We start from the raw sequence: 27,119 nt of genomic DNA, 5'->3' as shown, positions 1-27,119 counted from the left end.
TGGGTTACAGGGACTTAAGTGGATTGAGGTGTCGATAAGACTATTTTCTTCTCTAGTTTCCTAAGCTGCCTCTTGTGTTGTAAATTAAATTTATGCAAAGTAAGTTAATACTGGTAATACACAATGTTCATGTTTGTCTTGTGGCCAGTTTAATACTAATGGGATTCTGAGCTGTGCACTTTATTTTATTAAATGATTTGGGGTTCATTATGACGTAGTGGGTAAGTATAATGGCACTTTGCAACCTTGGATAGCTTTTTATAATGCAGGGCCAGAGTCTCTGCTTGCTTTTTGGGGCCTCTAAGGATCATTTCTTGTTGGGAGTTGCTCTAACTTGCCCCAGCTATCTCAGAAGCAAATATCCTTCTTTAGGCCTTTTTCTTGCCTCCAGTAATATACTTATTTTCCACGGTTTTTCCAGGAATGTGAGTGAAGGAAATGTATAGAATAGCCCTGTATTGTTAACATGGACCTTGGAATTTTTGATAGCCCATGGCATCTCATTGTTTGGTAGCACACAAATAAACCCGATGAGCTCTTTTTGGCAGTTTAAAGGGAATTTAATGAGTTCATTGCTATTTAAGACTCTTCTATACTTTACATGTATAGTAATGGGAATATGCATAAACTGGGCTCTTTTGAAAATCTGCATGGTGTAGAAACATTATTTTGAGAAAGTCAAGATCTGCTGTAGTCTGAAACAATATGTTGAAAAATACATCACAACCTTCTTAACACCACTGAAAGTACTGCTACCTACTGGAAGAAAGGCTGTCACTTATCAATTCAGAAAAATTAGCTAGAAAGTTGGGTTTTTTTCCCCCATTCTGTTAAGAAATATCTAGTAACCAAGAACCAACTATTGCTAAGAAACTGATAAAGTGCAGTGGCGATGGTGAAGAGCAATTGCAATAAAGCCCCATTATGATGGGTTCAATTTTCTGTCATGATGCCACTGCCTGAAATGGATCCATATCTTGGCTTATCCTCTGACATTAGATTTCTTCTTGATGCTAGCAAAGCTGTTATTATATGGCCAGAAAAACATTTTTTGACTTTGTGATCTCAGAAAGTGCCAGGACATAAGGTTTAAGAGCTGAGGATTTAGGTAGTCCAGTGAGCTGTGAGATGATCTGGATTAGCGCCCTGACTGTCAACCCCAGGATGACTAGAAATCTGGGCCTCTGAATCCAATTCAGTATAATCAAAATAATTTTGCCTCCCCTTTGCCATTAGCTTTTGAATGACTTTGTGTTGTTTGTTGCAATTGTTTATATGCAGCTACGTTAGCCAGGAGAAAATGACTCTTCCTGTCTCAGGAAAGTGCATCATTTTGTATTGACTGAAGTTAGGGTAATGTATGTACAAGACCTACAGATTGCAATTCATAGATCTGCTGAGTTTTCAAGGGAGACTAAAGGCAGCCGCCTTCCCTCTCTTTCAGGTATGTCCCTTTGTTAAGATTGTGCAAAATGTTCATAGTAGTATTGCTTAAGCATTATGAATTCTCTGCATATGATGTAGCTCTTCAGAATGTTTCCATGTCACGCTCTGGACCGCAAGTTTTCTTGTGCTGTAGAATTCAGTGGGATTTGAGGCGGCTGTGTATTTTGTAGGGTCAAGCACCTAATATTGATGCCATGCCATTAGTCTTGAGGTTAATTGGAAGACCTTTATTTTTTCTCCTCGAGTTTGCCTAAGCAGTGATGAATACTTAAATTCTACGCACAACGCTCTCACGGGAAGACTGCTGAAGACATAATTTCTCTTTCCTGGAACCAAAGATTTGGGAAAAGGAAAAAAAGATCTGCCTGGGGCAGCGAACAGGACAGTCCCCGACTGTGTGTACTATTACCGATTGGTAACTTTCTGTTTAGAGAATACAGAGAGCAACTAGGGTCAGAAACCTGATGAGACGTCAGTATCGTATGTGCTTCTGAGGAAGGAACTTAGTGGTTTCCTTTTAAAGGAAGCCCTATTAATTTAGCATTAATAATGTATTGAACTTTAAAGGCTCAAGGATATTGAGGCCATTTCTTTGAAGTTGCTGAGTGTCGCCAAACCGCATTGAAATTAATGGGAGTGGAGGGCAGTGCAATGTAAAGTAAGAGCTATTCTGAAGTTAGTATCACAAGATATCTTGCATCTTCTTACTGCATTATCTTATAGAGCTCTTCAGACTTTATATCTAGACATGATTAAACAACTCATTGGAGAGGAACTACCCCATCTAACACAACACAGAGCAGGCTATTGTGTATGCTGACACTCCTGTCGGAGACTCTGGAAAACATCGAGACAGCCAAATTGTATTAATGTGGTTTAGGACCCATGAAACCCTAAGCATGCCATCAGTGACTGAGATGGAAGGTGCTGGGTTTCTGGCGTTACCCTTTGAATTTCCCACACTGCTTGCAATCAGTATTATGTTCTAATTGCTGTAATACAGCTATGTATTTTTCTCCTGCATTGATTTAATTCCTTTGATTTCTTGCAGTAGTTCAGCTTTGATGCAATTTTGACTCTTGTGCCAGAGAAGGAAAAGAACTGTACCTCATTCAAAAGTAATGTGAATCCCATAGATATGTATGGGGTCTGAGGAAGCAGAGGTTCACATCTCTAGTTGATAGTAATTTGTAGGTAGAACCTTCAGCATTCTTTCATATCAAACAAAGCTGCTCAGCTTTCCCAGACAGCATAGAGAGCTATATAGAAGTTCCCTGTCTCTCAGTTGTTTCAGAAATTAAATTTTGCTGAAGAAGGAATTACAAAAAAAGTATTATTTTAAAAATTGAAGCAAACAACATTAAGTGTAACACTGCCTTAGTATTCCAGCCACGTTAGCCAAAAATTACTCGGAGAGAGCAAACATGCTATCTTTTACATGATGTGGTCTAACTCTTGTACGTGTGTGTTAGTCACATTAAAAGGACAGCAGCTTTATAGGGACGTTTGATGTTCTACAAATTGAGTTAGGAACAGTATGCAGAGTTTCGTGTTAAATTGGGTGCAGTGACATAAAGTAATTCACACTGCAGTGCAATCCATCATTTACATTGGTGTATTTAGGTGCTCAGGGAAGAGTGAGTCAAAATGGTTTTAACTTTTTCTGACTAAAAGCTTTAGATACAACATGTGTTTTTGTTCATTTATATTAGAATTTAAATAGCAGTTTCATGATTGGGCATGTATGCTTTATGGAAACGTGCTTATGACAAGTTGGGACCCACCACCCAAACCCACACATTTATACAGCTTCCTTTAACAGCATGACTTAGCATGTTCATCTCATGTTCTTTGTAAACATTATTGGGAATAATTCCTGCTTACACATTAAGTTTATCTAAACTGTTTTGAGAGTATGCAGAGGTCAGAAAGCAAGGAAGTTGTTAACTAATTACATTTCTACAGCTGAGTGAAGCACAACTTATAAGCGCCTAATGAGCACGGTTTCGTGGGATCCCTTCAACTAAATCTGGCTATTTTCTTTCTTGAACAATAGCATGATAACTGGTATAACAAGCCAGTTTTTACAGGTAGATAAGTGAAAGTGGACGGTCGCCTGCAAGATTAATAGGAAGAAATGATGTTCTGGAGTCCTGCCTGCCAGTTCTGTGCAGTGGCCTATGGATTGACTATCCTTTGCCTTTGCCCCTTTCCTCGCCTTTTAAGATTTGTAGTGAAAACATTCACAAATATATTTGACTAGAGGGATGAGAATAATACCTGCACAAGATCCTTGTCTCTGCTGAACAGAGCTGAGCCTTATACACACTTTTTACTTCCTGCAAACTGAGTTATTGCTAGATAGCCTTGCAGAGTTCTGGTGAGAGTGCTGTAAGCAGAATGTGTATCCTAATATCGGCTTAAGTACTTGAAAACATCTTAGTTTATGGTTCTTCAAGCAGTATTTAGTGACTCTGGACACCCGATGGCTCTCATCAAAAGCCAACTACATAGGTACAGTAGGTGCAGCTGTCAGCTATGTTGTGATGTTACGCCACATTGTTTGTCACTACTACCAGCATACGTATGAGTCTGCTTGTACGAAATCTCACCCTTTGCCCCAGATTTTTAATTGGAATCTTATCAGGAAACAAAATTGCAATAAATAGAAAATCCGCAGAATAGTCAAGTCTGTGCCATAGCAGAGTTCCCATGACAGTGCCTTACTTTTGCCCTCTGATGTGATAAAAACAGGTCACGTCCATTTTGCTTGTGTTGAATACTGTTTGGAATTCACAGCAGCAGTGAGAGCTTTTACACATGGGGATGGTGGAAGAAGGATTTATGGAATTGGAAAGTATTAACGTAATGAAAGAGCATTTGCATGTTTTCTGAGCAAAACATTATCAAAAAAAAATCTGGCATAGCTGATGAAAGCATTTTATTTATTGATCCCTTTATAATCCTTTGTTTTCTTTTTCCTGCCTCATCGTATGGTGATGCATACAATGTAGGCTGTAATATTCATAAGCAGGCTAACCTTTCTTGTCCTGTAACTATCACTTATAAATGATGCTTTATATTATGCCTGAAGTTTGTGTTGTTAGGTTCTTTTAGTATAAAAAGGCTGTATAAAAACATCTTAAATAATAGCTACAATTAAATACAGACTTGTTTTTAAACAAACTGAACATTAATTATAGAGGGCTGAATCTTCAGCTAATTGCATCTGCTTAGTTCCCCTGCTGGCAGGTCCGCTTTGTACATGTGTATTCCATTTGCTGTAAGAGGTGTTTGTTGGTGTGAGCCAAAAGCTGGTGCTTGTATGACTGAAGATGTTGAAACTGGTTTTTTAGATTGAGTAAGTCTGTGTTCTCACCAAAGTTTACGCAACCAATCCTTGGGTTTAACAGTGTGCAAAACATCCATATAAAATATAGTAATTAAAACGATTTAAAATAATTTCAAAGTATGTACATTACTTAAGATTCTGGAAATGGAGTTCAGCAAAAAAGATTAAATTTTTTCTTACAGTCTTTTTTTTTAAAACATCCTGCACTGTTCTCTGCAGGGCTCATTTTCTATTAGAACACAAAATCTTCTGAAACACTACAGGAAAATTCCTCTAATTTTAATTTTTGCCATAAGGCACAGCCATCTTGGGTTACTTGTCAATTACTGAAGAAGAAACCTTGAGAGTGATGAAGCTACTCGCAGTGAACTATGGGACTCTGAATGGAAAGTCCAATAGTATTACATCGCTGAGCAATAGCCTCTGCTAGCTGGGAGAGAACCAGGATAAGGCCTATACAGTCGATAGTCCGTGGGGCACAAAGGGTGGATGTAAGTGAAGATCCCACCAGCATCTAATACCTTATAAATACATCTTTCATTTTCAGTGTTCACCACTGTAATAGCAGATTTGAGGATTTTTTCTTGTAGTAAGCACTATGCCATTTTTCTGTGAGTTTCTTATCAAAGTATTAGCAATGAATTAATGCTTTGCACTTTTATTATGGAACTATATGGCTCATAGTTGCAGCTGGTTTTCTTTTTAATCTCATAACTATGCAGAAGAGGTAACACTGATAAAAAGGTATCATGTGTTTAATGCCAGGGCAATACTAACCAGGTTATCACAAGCAAGACTCTTAGGAGGTAAGTTGAGTAGCGATAAGCATGCAGAGTGATTAATATAGCAATCAGAAGAGCTCAGATCAATAAAATTCAGATGAAAAAAGATTTTTTTTGCTGTGAGCCTGATTCTCCACAGTCTAGCATTTTTCATCTGTGTGAAATGGCAGTAAAGTGAATGGAGAATTCTGATCTGGCAGGATTCTGCTCTTGGCTTATGCTCAGATGTGAATGACATAAACGATGGCATCAGATACGAGCCTTTTTATCTTTTATTTAAGTATAGAAAGTAAATAAGTAATTGTAGAATGACTTGTTTATATCTTGAAAATAAGCATATTTACTGAGGGGTATTTTGTATTAATTACAGCATTTCATATTATGTCAGCATTAGCACTCCAACAAGATGAAGACCTCTTTGCGCTGCAAATAATATGCGGATATTTGAGCGTCTGGATCATGGTACCTAGTATCTGATACCATGTTATCTGATTATTTTGAAATAGTTTTACTGACTGAGCGACAGCTTCTCTTTGAAACATAAGCCTACTCATTTTAACCTCTATGCTAGATATAGTTAACTGATGACTTTACGGGGCATTGGCATCTTTTGCTCTTTGCATTTACTGTACGTTTTTATGATCTTGTACAATGCTGTTTCCCTATACGTGGAAGTCACTAGGAAAGAAAAATGCACGACATCTTGCAGAACTTAGCCTGTAATTTTGTGCTCCACAATGAGACATACCTACAATAATCCGACAAAATGAAAGCAACACGTGTCATATCAGCCCCAAATAAATATCCTGTCTCCTCTACAGCAGCTGCATTGAAAGAGATCTGACATAATGGTGTTACATCAGCAGAGCTACTAATCTCAGATGCTAGTGATTTCAGTACTGAGGGAGAGAACCTTGTAGCAAATGGAGGTCATTCAATATCCTCTAGCACTTTGGACAAATGTGGCATTTTGGACTGTCCGTGCTAATGGCAGAATACAGTGCTGGTGCTAACACTGCTGTTGCAGAGCTACTTGTGCAGGTAATCTGCTCCTAAGAGCAAAGTGTCTGTTCAGATGGGCCTGTTTATTTTGGTGCCTTGCAGAAGCAACAATATTTCGTGGAAGCAAATGGCATACTCTAGGTTTTAGTGGTAAAAGCAGAAGTCTCTGACTTGAAAAAAAAAAATCTGAAATGATTTTTTTTTTTTTTTATTTTTAACCCTGTTTAGGAATACAGAATTGCTTTCTAGACCTTTTGCTTCCTCAATATCTTATGTGACAGGTGATGCCAAAAAAAGGAGCTGCCATGGAGGGGCTGTGGTGTTCTGGTAGGAAGACAGGAGTATCAGAATCCACAAAGCAAGCATGCATGTCTCTCTCTATGGTCCTCAAGAGGGAGAATTGCAATGAGAGGTACATTTTTACTTTAACTGAAATAAGAAGGATGCTGAGAGAATTTTGCTATTTTCAGTGTCATGAGGTGGCACATATGAAGAATCCTTTTCCTTGGCAACAATTCCTGAGCCATAAGGTTGAACCTGTTTACCCAGGCATAGTGCCGTTCTGTCAGATGGGCACTGATACACCAATTGTAGAGACCCTGTGTTGTATGTGCATCAGGTGTAAGTGTCCCAGATAGGATTCCCAGCAAGGATTGTCCATATGTCTGTTCATTCTAATTTTGTATTCCCTTATTCCATTACTAATCCAGGTATGGGTCTGATTATGTTTCAAAAATAGAGAAGAGCTTCTTTCTCCTTTAATAAGACCTCTTGCCCACTTGCATAACATAGATTGGAGTAATGTTTAGGAGAAGTTTCTGGAAGACAAACCTTCCTCCTTGGCCTTACCAGACCCCCTCCTTCTGCATTCAGAGAAATGAGAGCTTTATAAATCTTCTTCCTTTCCAAGCAAAGTCCCTGTAGGATCCATCAGAGATGGATCCCTGTTTGATCCACCAGAGACTGAGTTTGGCACCAAGCTAGATTTCATACACGCAGCAGAGTGGAAATCTGCGTTCAGTCACTCTCTGCACTATTTTGCAGGGTGGTTTGCCTGAACTGGTATAAAACATTGAGATTTCAGGGTTCAAGAAGGAGCACGGCACTGGGGATTGTCTCCCTAGCTTCTCACAACCACCACCTGCCTTTCCTCTTGATTTCCCTAGTGGCCTTAGTTTTATGTAAATCAGCAGGACTCCCAGCATTGCTCTTGCGCTATCTTAGCTGTTTTACATGGCTATGGTACAATAACTTATTTTGCTTATTGTACTCCTTTTTATGTGTTTCATTTTCATGTGTATTGAAGAGATAAGGATCTGATATCTGTGGAATGTGCAGGGTGATGCCAGGTCATGCTCTTCTCTGATAGCTGAAGCAATTGCACAGGCATCCAATTATTTAGTACAAAGCTTTGATAATCTAATTTTCTTGCTCATGTCATGCAGTCTGTTCCATACTAATGCAGCAGATTTGACAAAAAATATGACAAAAATCTTAGTTTTCCTGATATTCCTTTTGGAATTAGCTTTACTAAGTGTTGGGGCGACACACTGAAGCAGAACTGCAGAGCCAGCCTCTTTTGATTTTGGTTTAATTTAAACTCTGAATAATGGATTATATTTTTCTTCTGGACCTGGCACGTATCATTTAAATTGGCCACAGAGTGGGCAAAAGCATTTTTTGATTGTATATGTTTCTATGAATGCTGATGGTAAGCAGTTGCATTTGAAAATACCCATCCTCCCTGAAGTCTTCTTAACTTGCCTCTATCTACATACATACTTTTTTCACCCACTTTTCAAATGCAGCTGCCTCTGGTTGGCTGAACCAGCGTTAGCTGGTATATTACTACAAGATGCACTTTAATGCAATGTAATTTTCTGGGAAATTTTAAGTAAAACAATGATTGCTGTGCTCTGTTGGGACTCACTTATTAGTATCCTCTCCTACTGCTGAAGGATCCTGAAATCTTTAAGGACTTCTTTTAAGTCCCAACCAGTGCTGAGATCCAAAAAATTGCAGTTCAGACTGATACGAATATTTTGCTGCTCAGATATTTTCATCTTGGGTTGGGATTTGCCATTTTCCAAATGTTTGTATAGTGCAGTCCAGCACAACAAAGCCATACACAGTTTGAGTTCTCTAGGCAATTATATAAAAGCTAAAATAATGAAGATAATGTCATCTGCAAACTGTAAAGAGTGCACAGTGGAGTACTCCTTTCAGTTTAACATGTCACCATTCAGTAAATGGAACGAGCATTAGTACTGCAAGGAGAAATCCGCATCCACACATACCCCATTCCACTTGTGTGTCTGGATTTCTGGTAAAGCAGTATTGGTCCTTCTGTCAGTATGTTTAATTAACTTCAGCTTTACTTTTGTTTCTGCAATTTACAGTCAGTTAAATCATAAATAGTGTTTTGTAACTGATAGAACAGTATGTAATGGTCCTCATCTTGTATCCTTTTTAGTCTGAATGTCACATCCTCTTTGTAATTTTTAATGACAGCAACAATTTTTATTATATTGCTGGAACTTTTCCCGGGGTAATTGTGTCTTTTGTATATCATATGTGATCTAGAAATGAAACTGTAGCAGAAAGCTGCTAAATCCAGCATCTTCTGTAGCTGCGTATTTATGTTAAAAAATTCTTGGACCTAGTGCAAGAGATTGAAAGCGTCTTATAAAACAAAACCAACCCAAAATTTAAGTTAATGATACACAAGGTAGCTGAGCTTTCCGTAGTTCAGTGAGAGTTGCTCTAAATATGAAAATGTCAAGCAAAATACAAGTGAGGACAGAACATGTTTGCATACCAGCTCTGATCTGCTATCTTATGGAAATCAGCTGCACGTTTGTCTTGCTATGTGTCTATATGCCCTTTGAAAGTACTTCCAATTAACAGAGGTTTTACATTTTGACCACAAAATTTGCTCCAGTTCTGATTTCCTTCAAGACAAAGAGAAGTAATGACCTTAGGAGTAGCAAACTGACTGATCAAGACCTTTCTGCTTTTGGCTTTTCAGGAATTTAGAGAAGTCATTTAAGCAACAGTCTCATCAGGGGCAAACCTTATCCAAAGCTTAGACTTTTACTGTTACAGCCTTCAGAATACTGCTCAAAGAAACCTTTCATTGTGTAACTATAGGGTGCTATCAAATGCAACTGTAGTAGAGTTGCATGTCACATATGCATAACAGAAGCAAGTATCTTGCCTAGCTGCCAGGATGACTGTGCTGGGGGATAAGTAGCGGGTGCTACACTGAAGACAGCAAAGACAGCAGAAAAGACTTAACATTCCTGCCTCAGCATTGTAGCATAATCCAATATTTGTGAAGTTATGGGCTATGCATTTCTGTTCTGGTTTTGGACTCAGAGCACATGAGATGAGAGGAGCAGCAGTTATAGACACAGCTGTTGCCTGTGGTTCACTCTGTCACTTCTTGCCGTTCAAAGTGAGAGATTATTGGAGAACTTGGGAAAGGAAGTGGAGAAACTGCTTTTCAGTCCACCAACTTGGACTCAGATATTCACTACTGTATTTGAGTGCACTCTTTTTCTCTGCATTTTTATCCCATACTTAATTTATGGGTGGCACAGAAGCCATCAATAGTGCTATAGATCCTCACTTTCTAGCTGAATTTTTAAGTTCAGTGATCAGTTCTTCAGAAGACGAGTATGTTTTACTGTATGAGAAACAGGAACAAGGACCTCTAAGATACAGATGCTTAGCATAATTCAATAAATTGAATAAACATCACTTGGGAACTTGAAGAATGGCTCTTTTGTAGAAGATGATACCCTCTTTAGAGTTTCCAAAGTTTATGTAATTAAATATTTCCTATACCTTGCCTTAATTTTATGGTTTCTTTGATTATTTCTTTCTAGCTCAACAAAATTCACCAAAAATCCATGAAGGCTGGTGGGCTTATAAGGAGGTGGTCCAGGGAAGCTTTGTTCCAGGTAAGCGTAGTTTAAAAATCTTAGTTTTTATTAAATATTTTTGTCACTGGAATTAATATAGTTGCATTTGGGGGAGATGTTTTGGTTTTCTTATCCATTGGAAAGATTTGAAGTACACAAGTACTCAACATCACGTTATAGTGAAGTGTAGAAAGGTTTCTGTCAATACATTGTCCAAAGACCACGGCTGTTTTCTGGGAAAGAAATCACTTTGATGACATTCCTGGTTTCTCTCAATAGAACTAACATGATGCTACTTTGTGAATGTGTGTGTTCTGTGTGTAGAAAAGACAAAGGGAGGACTGAAAAGCAGTATTGTTAATTGGATGAATTTACTTATCTGATGCAGTGCTTCTAGATAATCCCATTTCCACAAATTTAAGAGTGTATTAGGAAAGGAACCTAACTGAAACATGAACCTAACATGCAAGTTTCACTGATTTTTATTTTGGAAATGAGAAACAGTGAGTGGAAAAAGATTAAATCCTACCTTGGCTTCAGTAAGATTTAGTAAAAGGTAAATAATCAGTAGGCAGCTAAAAGGATAATTAAGCAACACCAATTGAACTTAACAGGCAAAAGTACTAGAAAATACTACTTGGCCATTGTGTGATCTGTTCCTAAGAATCTGTAGACTTGATCTATCATCAGATATTTTCACTGTTGTGACAACAGTTACAATCTGACAGTCATTCAAAATATCCAAAATGCTGATTATCTTGATAGGAGTACCAGTGCAAATGAGATTAAATATTTCAACCCACAAGTTTCTGGCACTGAAATTCTCGTGAAAAGCACACATGAAAATCAACATCTACAAGCCCGGAGCTTAACCATGAGAAATTTGGGCTTGGGAATATCCTTAGAAGATTAATGAGGAAACAGTCATGACTCAAACTTTCAAGACAGACCACCTTTTAGACTAGTGTGAAGAGACACCTCCTTTCTGAGAGAACCCTGAATTAGCCATATATGTTGAATATCAGCCTAACCTAGCACACGTCCTCAAGAATTGGTCCAAAGGGACAGTTACGAACAGCTCACTGAAGCAGCCTTGCAGAAAGCAAGGGTAATTTGGGGGCACCTTTCTGTCCGACTGTCATGTTTTCTTTCAGATTCAACTCTGCAACCTGTAAGCCTCAGCAGAAGAGAGAAATCCCATTAATTTTTACAGAACAAACAATTTTTTTCAGCAGCACCTAGATTTTGGAGTCTTTGAAAACCATATTTAAAGCATTTCAAGGATGCATTTTATGGATATGATCTCAGACTAACACATCACAAAGGATATGTTAGTACATATTAAGTTCATCCATAATGTTAGCAGTCACATATCAGATCTCACATGAGATGCTAATTAGCACCTGAGAGGTGATAGCTGCGAGGCAGTCTGAGGAGCTTTAGCTGAGGTTGCTGACTGATGTGCACCGAAGCAAACAGCTATAGCCATCTGCTAAGCTGTTTCCTTTCCACAGCCGTTTGTCCTATCCCAGGGCTGGAAGTTGCAACCCTCAAAGATATTGGAAGGGAATATTTGTCCAAGACTGTCACTGCAGTTCAAAACTGGCATCTCAGCTAATATGATTGACATGAATACAGCTCTTTAGCTGCTTGGGGGAGCAACCACAGGCATAGAGATGACTAACTGGGGGTAATAGCATTGTAAAACACTCCAGGATGAGTTGCTAGAGTTTGTCTGTCACAGCTTTGGCTGTGTGAATACTTTTCGCCTACTTCAGAGCAAAGTCACCATCTTTCTTTGAACTATCACTTCTTTCATGTATAGTTGTGTAAGAATGCATTTAGCAGTGTATCGCAATATGCTCAGGTTAGACTATGCCATTCATGAGTTCTTCCGCTTAATACTCTGTTTTGGATGCATTTAAGTCAAGTCCTAACAAATGCTCTGGATCCTGCGCAAATTTGTCTTTGAGCAGTTCATAAAATCAAACCATACTTCACAACATTCCCCAAATCCCAGACTCCCTATACTCTAGGATAGATTTTAGAAAAGTTACTTTAAATCCCTTTCTAATGTAATACGTTCATCTGGACACAGTTTTTTTTCCCCAGATTCTGGGATTCACAACTTAAATTACATGTTGTAAGCCAGTGGCTTACAATCACTGATGTGTATCTCACAGGCAGGAGAGGATATAGACAGAGATGAGGTGCAAGACCCACCACGCTGTCTTTCCCAACTTCCCTTCTTGCACTGCGCAACAGAGAAGAGAGCAATGGCGACTGACAGGTTCTCTCACTACAGTAACTGTGGCTCAGGTCTTCCTTGGTGCCAAGCACTGCAAGTGAGGGAGCGGAGCTGTCAAGTGCGGGAAGGAAGGTGCATCGGTGGCTGGATCTGTTTGTATACTAGTGATGAATAAAACACTCTCCCATCTCTCACCTTTTCTAAAAGCAAAGAATTGCTCTTATGAATATAAATCATGTAGGCAAACAAAATAGAAAGTAAGTAGTGCTTTAAAATGTTAATTGAATGCAAATTAGGTTCCAAATTAAACTTCAGGGAATGTTCAAGGATGAAGAATGAATACTTTTCTTTATGCATGGTGATCTGCATAATAATCAAATAATCTATATTATTACATACTTCTATATTATTACATACATAGACTTTTTCTGGTATGGAATATCAAAGTAGTTCATGATGAGTTAAAATACATTTAAATAACCTTTTTTATATCTTTTGTTTGGCTGAGTTTTGCTGTGACCATGAATATGTTGTGTCACTGAAGTAGCGCAAGCATTTTCAGGGTGGCAAAGGCAATAATATTTCCAACTATTCTGTACCATTTCTTTTACTTCAAATAGATGCGCATAACCTTTGATACTCTTGTGTGCTTGATTGTATTGATTCTCTTCCTAATGGTTCTGTTTTTTTCATAGCATTATAAAAGTGGGCTTTGGTAAGCATAAAATATAAAGGTGGTTAAATCTAATTTGTGATCACGGAACTCCCTTGCCAAAACTCTATCCTGTTACTGAAACTTTGGACTACACGTTAATATGAAAGCATAAGTGTTTCTTGCCCTGGGAAGACACTGTCTTCATGACCCTACTGAATTATACCAAGTCTAAAGTTACTTTACAAGGATGACAGTGCTAATCTTAGCTAAGAAGAGGAAGTCCATCTCTACCAAATAATGAGTGAACTTTGCTGAAGGAGCAGATAATGTTCTTCTCCTTCCTTATAATAAAGGTTGTACAACAACTTTAATTCCAGATAAAGATCTATATTCACTATAATTCATTATTGGCTACAGATCACCAAATCAAAGGCTACTTGTTTCCCTGAGTTTCTGGGATGAGAAATCCCCTGTTCATAGTTCCTTTCACAACTCATTTTACTATAAAAGGGAAGAGACTGCTAGAGATTGATACTGCTGCTCCTGCCTTTTGCAAGGATCATGTTGATGGGATTATGCCCTAACATAGACCAGCTGGCAAAGCTACACAGACTCAAAAGGAACACAAGGGCAGTGTTTGTGAAGCACTGAGAAATTCCCTCCAAGGAGGAAATGCATGAATTTGGTAATGATTTACAAGGAAAAAAGAAGCCTGAAACAATTGACAGTGTTGGTCATGGGTGCCAAAACCTGATTTTAAACTTCCTGCTATCACCATGTGCTTTTGTTATGGCCCACACAGAGTTCAAGTGTCCCTAGTTTCTCCTGTATGAGCTTTAAGATTTATTACAGCTTTAAGATTTCTTTTAAACTACAAATTTCTTAATGCACATGTCCAAAAATAGCCTGAGACGGGCAGGTCACTGTAAGAACCATGAACTGTTTGTCCATTGCCTGAAAGTGAGAGATATGAAACTTCAAACCCAAACACATCTTAAACTTTCTGAAAAGCTCATGTATTATGCAATTCTCCAATCACATAGGGGTCTATTTCATACACTGAGACTGGCGATCACTTAGTTTGGCTGCCTAAATAATACAAAATATAAACGTGCTGATTGCTACTCCTGCATTGCTCCCTCTTGTACTAACTATAACATTTCTTCTAGTCTTATTCTGGGACTTCAGGAGGCTGCAGCATCACTCACCGCCTGGTACATTTGGCTTGTCAGTGAAAACAGTGGTGCTGTCTGAGCTACAGTAGTGTTTTAAACAGTCTGCACACGCTCTTCAAAATCATTCAGTCTAGTGCCGACTCTGAAGAATTAACCAGCCATATATAATTATTTATTGGAACAATAATAGCAGTTTTTCTTTTAGAAAGCAATATATTGGAACACCTCATTTCTTTCAGGGTGACAGAGCATAGATTCTGCAAATCATTCACTTATTGATTGGAACTTAGGTTAGTATGTATAATATTTCAGCTTTGGTTGTCAGTTAAAGATAGCTTGAAGGAGATATATTTTGTACCAAATATTTTCCTGTTTTCTTACTTCCTTTGGTGATTCTGCAAAAACTGTTTACAAATCATGTAACTGGAAAGGAAACTAGATTTTTTTGTGTTTTTGCATGGGAGTTAAATATAATTAAAATGTAAAACCATAGTCTCACTTTTCAGTGAATTGTTGATACAATTAATTATTGTAAAATAGCAAGGAACAGATGAGTTGACTGCTTTTAATTTGGAAGAAAGGAACACTATTGAGAGCAGACATTTGATGGCTTCAGTTCTAATACAAATATGGCAACATTTGCTCATCTTCATATGAATTGTAACCAAATTATAGCATTGAGTTTGAGACATTCTCACATTAGCAGTAGTGCTGTACTTCATGAGACTATCAGAATGAGTCTGTAATTTTGAATCTTCCGTAAAAATCTAAAGAGGCTGGTTAGAGAGTGACTCACACCTCAAAGGTTTGATTTATCCCTGAACTTAAATATGAAAAGAGTGGAATTTAGCATATTAAGATCTGGTTATGGTTCTACATAATACTTTACCTTCACAAGGAGGTACAATTCCATGTGATACAACTTGGTCTCCAAGTTTAGTCAACATTTAGTCTTATTAAAAGAGCTTTATGGGTACTCTGTCTGAATTAAAGCTGAGTTTTCCAGATTAATGATTTCATGGGTTGGATTTTCCTGACAAAGCTTCCAATGCTCCTCTTATGTGGATACTCACATTTTACTGAGAGATGAAGTGTCCCTTGGCAAGTCAGTGATACAACTGAGAGAACCATGCCGTACTTCTTTATAGCAAGAAGTGTATTTAACAATCTCAATCTATGTCTCTGAACTTCTGATCATGCAAAGCTTTAAGCAAATATAAATATTGTGAGTTGTTTTATGAATTTACCTGATGTTAATACAAATGTGAATCTGCTTGCTTTCATGACTAGATGGAGAAATAATGCAAGACACTGTGAGTGGTGATCTGTAATGTTCTTCTTCAACAGCAGTCATAGCAGTGGTAGAAGAATCAAAGTTGACATTGATTGTGAAGATGTATGTGCGAGAAATGGGATTTGTTTATTCATTTAAGAAAACGCTACAAGTGGCTGCTGAACAAAAGTGTCAATTTAATGATATTCTAGGATGTGTACGAGGGGGCCCTTGCTTGTGTAATGGGCACATTCTTAGCAAGTTCAGGTGAGAATACACAAGGTGTTCATACATCTGGCTATGGTCCAGCAGTCTTTTGTCTGTCCAATAACTCCTAGTAATTAAGCAGGACTAAGGGCTTTATCTTAAATGCTCTGGTAGCAATCCTTCTCTGGGGTTGCCAACCAAGCTGAATCCTGAACTCTCATCTACTCTGTAAGAAGTGCAAAATTAACTGCAAAGGCATAAAACACTTTGGCTGATAGGACAGCCCTGTTTGCTGTAATTTCAGTCGGGCCATTGCTGTTGCCAGTGACTAGCTCTTAGAAGAAGGTGCCAGCAAGGATGGCTGCATTAACTAGCAATACGCTAAATTTTTTTTAGCTACATCCAACTTCTGCAATGGCTTCCCAGCATGCGCAGGAAATTTTCTTCTAATTGGTTCCTAGTTTCTAGCTAGCTTTGAATTACCTAGAAATCTCCCTAGAAGCTTTCTGTGACATTGTTTCCTGAATTAATAACTACGGTCAGTCTCAAGCCAGGAAGAAAAACTGCCGCTACAGCTTTCTGAATGGTGTCTTATCCAGAGATGCAGAGGTGATGGGCAGTGAGAAGGTTTTCGAAACTCCCTTTCTAAAGGGAATAAAAGGGAGGAACAAAAAGGAGGAAAGGGAGTAAAAACCAGGAGATTGATGGGGTAAGTAGGTTAGTCACATTATCTTGTCCAAACTGCATCATAAAAGCTGTGATAGACTACGTTAGGCCTAGTCGTATCAGTTTCCTTCCCCTATTTATGGTCTGTGTACCTTTACTGTTCCAGTGGTGGGCAGTCTAAGCTCACACTTAATAGGCAGAGTCAAAGAGAACCTACTGTCTGTAGATGCTCTGTACTTGATAGTAATAGGTAGAATATTTCTTAATCAGAAATAAATAGCTCCACCTTTTTATCACTTTCTCCATTAGTTCTCTTTAGCAATGAAAGAAGACTCTAACAAAACTTTGAGTCAACACAGAGGAAGAGGTACAGGACCACAGGACACTAGGCGGTGTGGTTCTCCAGGGCAGTCTGACTGTGGAGATGTCCTGGCAGAAGGCCTCCAGGAAATACACTCAGAAGAGGGCAGCTCTGCCTGCCTGCCTGCAGCATGGACCTTCTCCCCTTCATGACACCTGGTGGCACTGTGATTTGGTTCCCACAGCCCCCTTCTCGCTTGACTAAGGAGCCCAGGATTGGGAATCATCCTTGACAGGTGCTTCTGTTACTGGCATGGAACTCAAAAAGTTACTGTCTTCAGGTCCTTCCCACTCCTTTGAATACCCATCTATGCAGTCCTTCTTACAAAGGCCTTTTGAATAGAGTAACTTACTGTCTTACATATGGCCTGTAGCTGCAACCATTTTGCAAACAGATCTCTGAATATGTTTCCCCCCCCCCGAGCTTCCTTCACTCCTTCAACAAAACAAAGAAATAAATTTTAGAGGGCAAGCAATGTGAACTAACCACAGTAAAGAACGCCGAAAATCTAAAATTTTAAACCCTGCCAGACTTGTGGTTGGACCACAGTTCTTTGCTAAAGTGGTCTTAGATCCCTTTTCCCTTAACAGCCTAATTACCTTTCTTGGGTGTGTTTTTTCCTCCTAAGTTATGATTAATATCCACAGAAGAAAAACTGCATGTAACAGATGTATCTTGGACTTTGCTTCGTTATACTGACAGGACCAAATTCAAGTTGTCTTCCTGTCTATTTCTAGCCACAGTCAGGCACTGCAAAGGTCAAGTCTTCCCTTTATAACAAATACTGCATTGGATAGCATGCTGTATCTTGCTGTGTTACCAGCTGTCTCGTACCTCTCCTGCTGAACCTGCAGGTTCCTCCTGCTAGGACACAAGCAGTATCTCCCTTCTACATCAGGAATGTGCTAGTATCTACAGAGCCTTGTCAATTATTGTACCTCACTTTGCCATTAGGTTGGATGCCAGTTTTAAGGATAGCAGCGCTCCAATTACTTTTTGATAAAGTTGAAAATTGTCTTTCCCCCTGTCCTGAAGTGGTTGCTGTTTACCTTGCAGTGACACTAGTACGGGTTATAAGAAGGAAGAACAATTAAGTAACACTAATTCCTTGAGACAGCTGTACTTGGTAGGGCTACCACAACCTGCATGGATGACGGCTTCTGGCTGGGAAGAAGTTTAAGAGATGGTGGTTACCATTTGGGCATTTGTATCCTCAAACAGGAGAACGGGGAGCAGTATCCAAAACATCTGGTGTCCTACACACTGTGGAGTCTACAATCATTACAGAATCTTGAAGACCTACAGTTACTGTTGGTTAAGTAACTGCTCTTTCTGCAAATTTAATGCAATTTAGTTTTTTTTTAAATATTATCCCAGGCCACTTTGAACTTGTTAAAAGTGAAAAGCCAGCAAGCCCACCTCTGCGATCTTTCAAGGGTTCATCATTCCATGATGAGCACATCCTCTTAAGCTTTTGCTTAAAAAAAGAAGGATCATTCCTGTGCAGAACCTTAGATGTATCACCAAAAGTTTGGGGTTTGGAATAAAAAGGTAAGGCTAATAGTAGGAATCTTTCTTTTCTTAGGTTCTTCGCTGTGCCCTAAAAGCAAAGGAAGGAATTCCAAGTATAGAAACTGGTATATATAGGAAAAGGGTTTATCATATTCTTGATGAGCTAAGTATAAAACCAGTTGAAACAATGATCCGTGACTAAGTCATTAGAAACTGAAAGCTTGTAAATCCTTACTCTGAAGCATTATTCAGGATAGTTCTAAGTGCCAGACAGCAAGGCTCCTGCGAGTTGGTGCTGCTGAGTATATGTATTGGTATGTTCAAGAAGTTTATCTTATTTTACACCTTGACAGGCTACTCTTCACACAATATCTTAGTAGTTCTTGATAACCTTTGGCAGTAGACATTTTGATGGTATCCATGTCTTAGAGGAGTAGAATTGAAGCACAAAGAAATTTGATAGAATAATTAGTGGCTGCTCAGAGACCCAAGGAACTTTTCTAAGCTAATAATCCAAACTGAAAGTGAGTAATGACATCTGCCATGGTTGACTATGTAAGGAGAGGACTTGGAGCTTTGGCTGTTAATTACCTCATAGTAGTAGTCTTTTTTTGTGTGTGTGCATGTATTTTTGTACAAGATGGATAGTAGCAGTCATTGCTCCCTACATTTAAAAAAAACAAAAAACCTTTCTTTATAGATTTTTGTTGTATAGTGTAAAATAAGTTAGGGTCTCATGGAGAAAGTCACTGAGAATAACAAGGAATAGTATTTTTCTGTGCTAATAATGTTCTTCTGTAGTGGCGTGTAATTGGACTTCATTAGAGAAGGGTTACAATGCTTCAGCTTATGTTTGCTTAGGTACTTCTCCCATAAATCTGTATGGAATGAGATAGAACTGGAAGGGATCGCAGTATAGCATGGAAATAGAGATAATGAGTGACACTAAGAGGCTGCCTCACCGCTCCTCCTGTCATTATCCCACTTACAAAAAATACTCTTGTAAAATGCTTTGATGAAGAGAATTATATTTTAAGAGTACTACAATTAGAGTTCGCAATTATCGGTTAGGAATCCACCTCTTATTTCACTGAGACTATTTACATCAGAATATTTTAGTGACTTCAGGGAGATTATTCCTAACTGTTACGTTGTTGATGAACCCAGCACCACCAAGGACTTTACATTAATACAGCATGCAGTTTTCAATTCGTACATCTCATTAGTACAATTTAGTGTCATTAGGGTAGAATTTGCCACTTCATACAGAGGAGAACATGGTCACTGCAGCTACATCCTTATCTGTGGTTAAAATAAACTCCCATGGAATAAGATCACACCACTACTCTGTGTATGGTTACACAAAGTAACTCTGCTTGTTGTTTGTTGTCAATGAAAGCTTTACTGTTACTCACAAAGAACTTCCCTGTCAAATCCTGTCCCCTGCCTAATGCAGAAAGAGGTCAAAAGGAAAAGGAAATGAGGCTGTTACCTAAAGGCAGATACATCATGTAGCATGCAAGTACTTTCTTCATAGACTGCTATGATTTAAATTGTGAATATGGAATCAGAGGATTCTTATATCATAGTATTCATTCAGAAATAAAGTTCTTGCAGGCTACTGAAGTACCATGTATGTGTGTGTTGGATTACTTAGGCTCTTCAATTAGGAGATTGCTATTGACTTGACAGTCTGAAACCACTCATTTGTACTCAGTGAAAATTTCCTGCTCTTGTAACACCTCTCTAAAAAGGTCAGTTGTGAATTCAGTGAACCATGAATCCATTGAACACACTCAGGAGTAAAATCCATGCTCATCATTTACCGTGTCTGCCTGCCTATGAGTACGTGGAATTATTATTTGGAGAAGGTTTACTGCTGTTACTTACACACGTTAAAATACAGCTATCGTATAACATCACCCCACCTTGGTATTTCTGGGCACATGCTATTTGTGGTCATCGAGAGATTTACTATCTCTTACAAAGAAACTCACCATAAAATACAGTCACCTACTTAATGCATTTCCAGCTACCTGCTGACCCTGCTCAGAGCTGTAAATCGCATTATAGTTAATGACTCTGGCCAAAGAAGGAAGCTTCCTGAATGTTATCGATTGTTTTTTTTCTACTACTGAAAATATTACTTAAAATTGTCACTTTTTCCTTTCTGAATAGAGTGTGGTTTTATATTAAGGCACGTTTTCATTTTGTATTTATAAAATGTACAAAAATGCATTAGTGTTTCCAGATCAAGCAGTCACCAACTTTATAGTCAAGACATAAGCCCTGAAAATAACAGCATAACATCATAATGGGAAACCTGACAGGTCGTTAACTACAGCTGTGCAAATGGCACTGCTATAATTCACAAGTGCATGTAGACAACATCACAGCCTACAGCCTTTCAATATCTGGTCGAAAGAGAAAAATACTGAAGTATGTAGCACAAAACAACCAGGTCACACTGGAAGTTCGCTTGACGCCAGAGCACGTTGCTGATGTGTTCCACCCTAACACAGAGGGGGTTCTTTAGGACCTGTTTATGAGCTCCCCCTGATTTATTTTTTCTGTGTCTTTACTATCTACTTCAGTTATGGGCGCTCAGGTGGAGAATGAAGGTCTTTACTCAGAGACGTCATTTTACAAATATTAAATGAGATGTAGGTGAAGAAAGATGGATAAGGCGAGTTCAAGGGAACAGTATGGAGGCTGGGAGAGAATTAAACCACCAGTTTAGATACCTGTATCATCAGGCTAGTCTGCCTACCATCCCTATGCTGTGGATTAAAAAAGATGTTCCTGCAGATCCTTTGGAGAAATCCACATCTTTGGCTGACTAAAATGAAGTGGTACGGCTGCCCCAACAGAGAAGCAACAGTAGGCAACAGGATGGGCACAGTGAACTTAGCATACCTCCTTCATGTGCATTACCAGATTTTCCATTTCCAAGGCTCATTTTAATAGAGCTAAAGTGTTACATGATTATTTGCAGTGAAATTTTGGCATTATCTCATAGTGTGTTGTAACTCAGAAGTGAGGAAGGAAGAAATGTGGATGTATGCAGGCCAAATAATAGCCAATTGCACAGCCACTGTGTTTCAGTTTAAAAATAAACCCGAAGGTTGAAAAACACTAGCATTTAAACAATGACATTTCAATCAGATGGTAAGATGATGAAATTTTTCTTCCTTGTTTACAAGAAATACTTTGGTCATGTTGGGTTTCGTAATGTCTTTGAAATCCAGGCGTTACGTTGTTTCTACACGAGAATAATTAGAAAGCACTTCTGGCTGAAGTAGTCCCTACAAAAGCCAGCCACTGCCAGTTTTGAAAATCCTAGGTTATTACTTTTGTCTGAAAATAGATCCCACTGAAAACAGTGGGATTTGCTTGCTGAGTCAAGTGCTACATCCCTTGGATAAGGATATCAGAAACTGATTCTTTTAAAAAAAATTATTATTTATAAGATTGTATTCCTTTTACAATGGTTTTATTCAAAACCATCTCTTTCCAACTTCTTTAACTGGAGTGAAATTACTTGTTTACACAGCTGTGCAGTGTAGCCTCCATCTCTGTTCTAGAGTGTTTCCACTGCAATTGCATTAATAATGTGCTTTTTGAGGATATCAAGTTTTAATACTGTCTGCTTTGTTTCTCATGGAGGGGAGGGGCTGAATGGAAGGAATAAACCTTTGTATCTGGGATCATGCTAGTGTTACCACAGGACTTACAGGTACAGGATGAACAGGATGCTCAGTTCGGAGACGTGATGCTCCTTCAAATCTCAATCAGATGCAGTTAAAGCCATATCATGGGCCAGCTGCCCTTCTACAACATGCAGATAGGAATGATGGCTAATTCCCAGCTTTAGTCCCAATTTAGAACTGCAGGATTTAGCTGTTCTGTGTGACTCAGAGGATATAGCATATGACATAGGAGAAAGCATCTCAGATCATGTAGTCAGCCTTTCTGTATTTTCAAACTAGGCTACATAGGCCACGGCTACAGAATACCCATTCGCTATTGCATGTCAGGCCATTTCCCAGGAGTGAGTTCTGATTCCATTTTGCTTTTCCTATCCAGCAGTTGGGCATCTTCAAATGGCTTTTCTTCCTAGTCTTAAATTAGGCTTTCTTAAAATAAAGAAGAAATAAATGACTGAAGTCTAATAGGATATGGCTGAAGCACTTACATTGCATGGCCTTGGCAGGCTCTATTATCCACATACTGACATCTTTAAATTACCCGGTATTTTAATGTGCATTTAAAATTGGTTAACAGGAGTATAAATTAAAGTAATAGAGAAACTAGTCTCTCAAGATTTTATTGCTCATTGTAATTTCACGTTTATGGGCTTATTGCTTTGTGGCAGGACTTGTGGCTTTTTAGTTCTAGAGAGTATAGTAGCAAGAAGATGGTGCCTCGCTCAGAGCCTGGTGAAATCAATGGAAGTCCTTCCACTTGACTTGAACAGGCTCTGTCTCAGGGCCATAGTCACATTATTCTCACTGTCACCTGCTTGGACCTAGTTTCCCAGTTAAGAACGCTGTTCACTGCAAATTCATTTTTAGATAGACTTTTAAATACTGTATCCCAACTTATTTTACATTATTTTTCATGCAACTCCTATGCCTAGCTTAAGTAAAAAAAAAATAGAGGGGAAAAAAGATAAAAATGAAAATTATGTATTTGTTGAGATATCAAATGAGATAGGAGTTGCGCACAGAGATATGACTCTCTTCCTACACCTCTAAGTAAGTGCAACCACAATGGAATTCTGAAGAGGACCAAAGGAAAAGTGCAATTAGAGCAGCAAAACTGCATTGAATTGAAAGACATGAAGCTCGTCTCCTGTATTAGGGATGCTCAGGTTTCTGTCTTACCATTGTTTCTCCTTTGTTGCTGATTCTGTAACTACTCTTCACAGCCTTCTTTGAATTAATGGTACATTTGGGCAGGCACAGATACACGCTTAAGGAAGGATACAGAGCTACAATATTTGTAGAAGATAACATAGAAATTCTCCCAGCTTGTTACATCAAGTCACGAGTATTTATGTTTATTTGTATCCATTAATTATAACAAGGACTTCACATTTGCGCAGTTTCTGCATCAAAGCTCTACCTAAAACACCACTAGACGTAAAGATAAAGATGTGAAGGAGCTCCAGAACATGAATATTATAAAATACTGAAGAAATAAAAAGTTACTCAGTTTCATAAACAACACTTCTTGATTTAGAAAGTCCAGTTTGAAACACAGAATATTTTTTTCCTAACCATTTTCACTTTCAGAACTGGTTTAGCAATCTAAGTCCCAGTGGCTTTTTAAGATTGATGTCCAGATCTACAAAGTTTATTTAAGTGCTTTCAAATGCAAACGACTGGCCAAGGAAAAGGAGCTAAGTACATAAGATACACAGTTTCTTCCAAAAGGCTCTGGGAATCAGGCATCCAACTTGCTTAGGCAAGAAGATGATAAGATCCCAGGAGGCACCTACTGTATCATTTAGTGCCTGAAGACCATCATAATTCTGACTGTAAAGTTCCAAAGTATCTAAATCATCTTTAAATAAGAACTTTAGTCCCTGGAAGAGTGTCCTCTGTTCTCTTAGGGGTTGAAAGTGGGGTAGATAACTGAAGTATTAGTTAACCCCCTGCCTCCCAAACCCTACCACACATTAAATGGAAATCCAGAGAACGTTAAATGACATTAAAGCAGTATAGGCAGAAGAAGTGGGTTCAAGTGAAAGATGTTCTTGTTTCTTGCCTCCTTCTGGGAAGATTTCTGGTAAACTGTTTCTAATGTGCCCCTCAGGAAGCTGTTACTGAGATACTGGCATTTAATTTTCAGTTTCCTGCTCGACCTTGTTCTGCAACGTGAGCTTGCATTGGTTTTCATGCATAATGTACGTAAAGACACCTTCAACTACTTAGTACATAATACTGCTGCTGGGCCATATATTTACAGCGAGAATTTTGTGGAGCGTGCTGTTCGTAATTGGAGAAGAGGGGATTCTTAGTTGCAGGCTCTTAAATACAAAGCTGTTGGAATAATGTCAGCTGGAATATAATAAGAAAATATTTTCACAAGTGTTTTAAAGATGTATTTCTGCTTACCAATCACACACCTACAGTCACATTTCCCAAACTATATTAAACTACAGAATATCATGCTCTGCATTATGTCTGCCTCTGTAGAGAAACAGTGCACGACATCTTGTAACACGACTTGTCTGCAAACATTATGTTTGTGGGATTGGGGTGTAGAAGGAGGGTACTGGGTTCTTCTTTGCATTCTATATGATTCTGGTGCTTTTATAGACAGAATTCTCGTCAAAAGCCCTGCTATTTGCTATCCCTGGATAGAAACAGTAAATGAACATTTTTGTCATGCTTTTCTGTACCAACAGCAAAAGGAGCAGCACGAGAACTTCTGTCTTGTTTTGTGTCAGTAAAGGAAAGCTCCACTTTCCCTCCAAATGGCCTGTTCTGTGGCTTGATGTATTTGCTTTTATAGCCAGAATCTGTTGTCAAAAACAGTGCATTGGGCAGTCCACCCCAGTACATATTCTTCTATGATTATGAGATGAATTTTTTACTGATGTGACTTTTAAAACTGTCCTGAACTGCACAAAAGTCCTCCATATTGTAGTGTCAAATATACAGGAAAATTCATATTTTAGTGAACTACTTTCCTTTTACAGCAGAAGTTTAACAAACAGAACCAGATTCAAGTGTCCTTATTCAGAGAATCTCTAAATTTGGTATGTGTTTGCACTCCCTAACTTGCCTCTTCACTTCGTGATAGATATTTTTAGTGACCCCAAGATGATACTGTGCCTCACCTCCGAATGGCTATGGGTAATCTTCTCACAGTACAACTCTATTTTATATTCTCTCCTTGCCATACTTTGCATGAAAGTAACTGTTAAATATATAGACAATTTCATATTGTGAATAGACATAATCCCAAATATATTTACATCTCCTCATTGGCTGGCTGAGCCAATGCCCAAATTTGTTCTTTGTCAGAGTCTGAATTCACTATAAGCTTAACAGAAGCGATGAAACTTTAGTCTAGCCTTTTCATGAGCTCAGGTGGATTTTTCATCCCGAGAGCCCCATTGCTTCAGCAGAGACATGCAGCCACCTGGTGGAGCTCACAAACCTACCCAGTCCAAAGAATAAGCAGAAATAGCTGTATCTTTAGGCATTGCGCTAATAAGTAATCAAATTCTGATTCTTGTATTTCCTTCCCCTATAACAACCAAAACCTCCAAACAGACCCAGCTACTGTGCAGTGCAAACCAAAATACCAAAGACCAGAGAAGATCACGATATTAAGTTTCACTAGCCTCTAACAAATTAATTGTTCTATTCATGCTAATATGACGTTTCTGGGTTCTTTCAAGTAGGTTTTTCAGAACCACCTTCTTTACTACACGGCTCTGCAGTTGAGGTGCATCCAGACACATGCATGTGTGTATATACACCTGTATCTATAGAGAGTTTTAACATTTAACACTCAAACGTTTGATATAGAAAATGTCTTATCTATAGCATCCCTTATGTAAGGCCTACAGCTGTGTAGCAATAGCAGGAAATAATACATCTATGGTAGAAATTAATCTAGTAGTTGAAGAACAGCAGATGTAAATTATACTACAAGACAAAGCTTAATTTATTGGATTTTTATGATGCGTGGAGATGGAAAAACTGCTCCTTGAATGCTAACCGAGATCCTTGCATGAAGATGCACAAATAATTTCAGGTTGCTTTTTTGTTTTTAATTTCTTTTAAGAACTGAAACAGCCATTGGGATACACAACCTTTTTTCCCAGCACTGTCTTGTCAAGAGGCAGTCACCTTATTTATGCATTCTTTTATGGTTTTTAATGTTTTACATTTTTATGTGAATATTATTCCGAAAGGATTTGGGCTTTTAAAAACTGGTTTTCTAGAAATAAGCCACAGGAAATCAGGATGATAGTATATAATTCTACATTAATATCAGCCCACCAATATTGGGAAAAGCCTATTGTCTTATTTTTAGATGCAAAGAGATGGGTCATCTTGGAAACTTCTGATGTCTCTCTGGCACTTTTACCCTGTTTCTCATTATTTCTAAAGAATTCTTACTCTGTTCTTTTTTACAGTTTCATCACACTTGGGTGCCAGGCTGTATGTGATGCACAGCTCTGGTTAGCTTCATGTACCTTCAGAATAGTCTTATTATTATTTTAAAATAGCTTGTACATTTACATTTACAAATAATCTAGAGTATTGTACCCAAAATGATGTTTTCAGTGATAGTTGAATATTTGAGCTGATTTTAAATTTCGAACACAACATGAATTGTTGAACCCTCAAACAACAAACCAGCCTGATTCTACTTTCACTTACAAAAATACATGCCAACTTTAGAGTTGTAGAGCGTGAGAAATTTTGTACACATTTCTAGTATTGAATCTACTGCAAGTAATTTGTTTGATAAAAGATCACAGGAGGT

The 27,119-nt window shown here is 38.3% G+C and overlaps 1 protein-coding gene across 4 annotated transcripts in view; it reads left to right on the top strand.

Annotated features, from left to right (window-relative positions):
• Nucleotides 1-27,119, top strand: part of CA10 (carbonic anhydrase 10 (inactive)) — a 207,011-nt gene that overhangs the window by 28,280 nt on the left and 151,612 nt on the right. For all 4 annotated transcript variants that reach the window (XM_087750508.1, XM_087750506.1, XM_087750507.1 and 1 more), the window contains one exon: nt 10,473-10,547. In XM_087750508.1, the coding sequence (XP_087606634.1) occupies nt 10,473-10,547 (75 nt within the window). The remainder of the gene's footprint in view (nt 1-10,472; nt 10,548-27,119) is intronic.

This window comes from Nipponia nippon, unplaced genomic scaffold (genome assembly GCF_047370975.1).
Source record: "Nipponia nippon isolate SJK-2023a ecotype South Korea unplaced genomic scaffold, ASM4737097v1 scaffold_14, whole genome shotgun sequence".
Classification (NCBI taxonomy): Eukaryota; Metazoa; Chordata; class Aves; order Pelecaniformes; family Threskiornithidae; genus Nipponia; species Nipponia nippon.
This window is presented reverse-complemented; position numbering and strand designations above follow the sequence as displayed.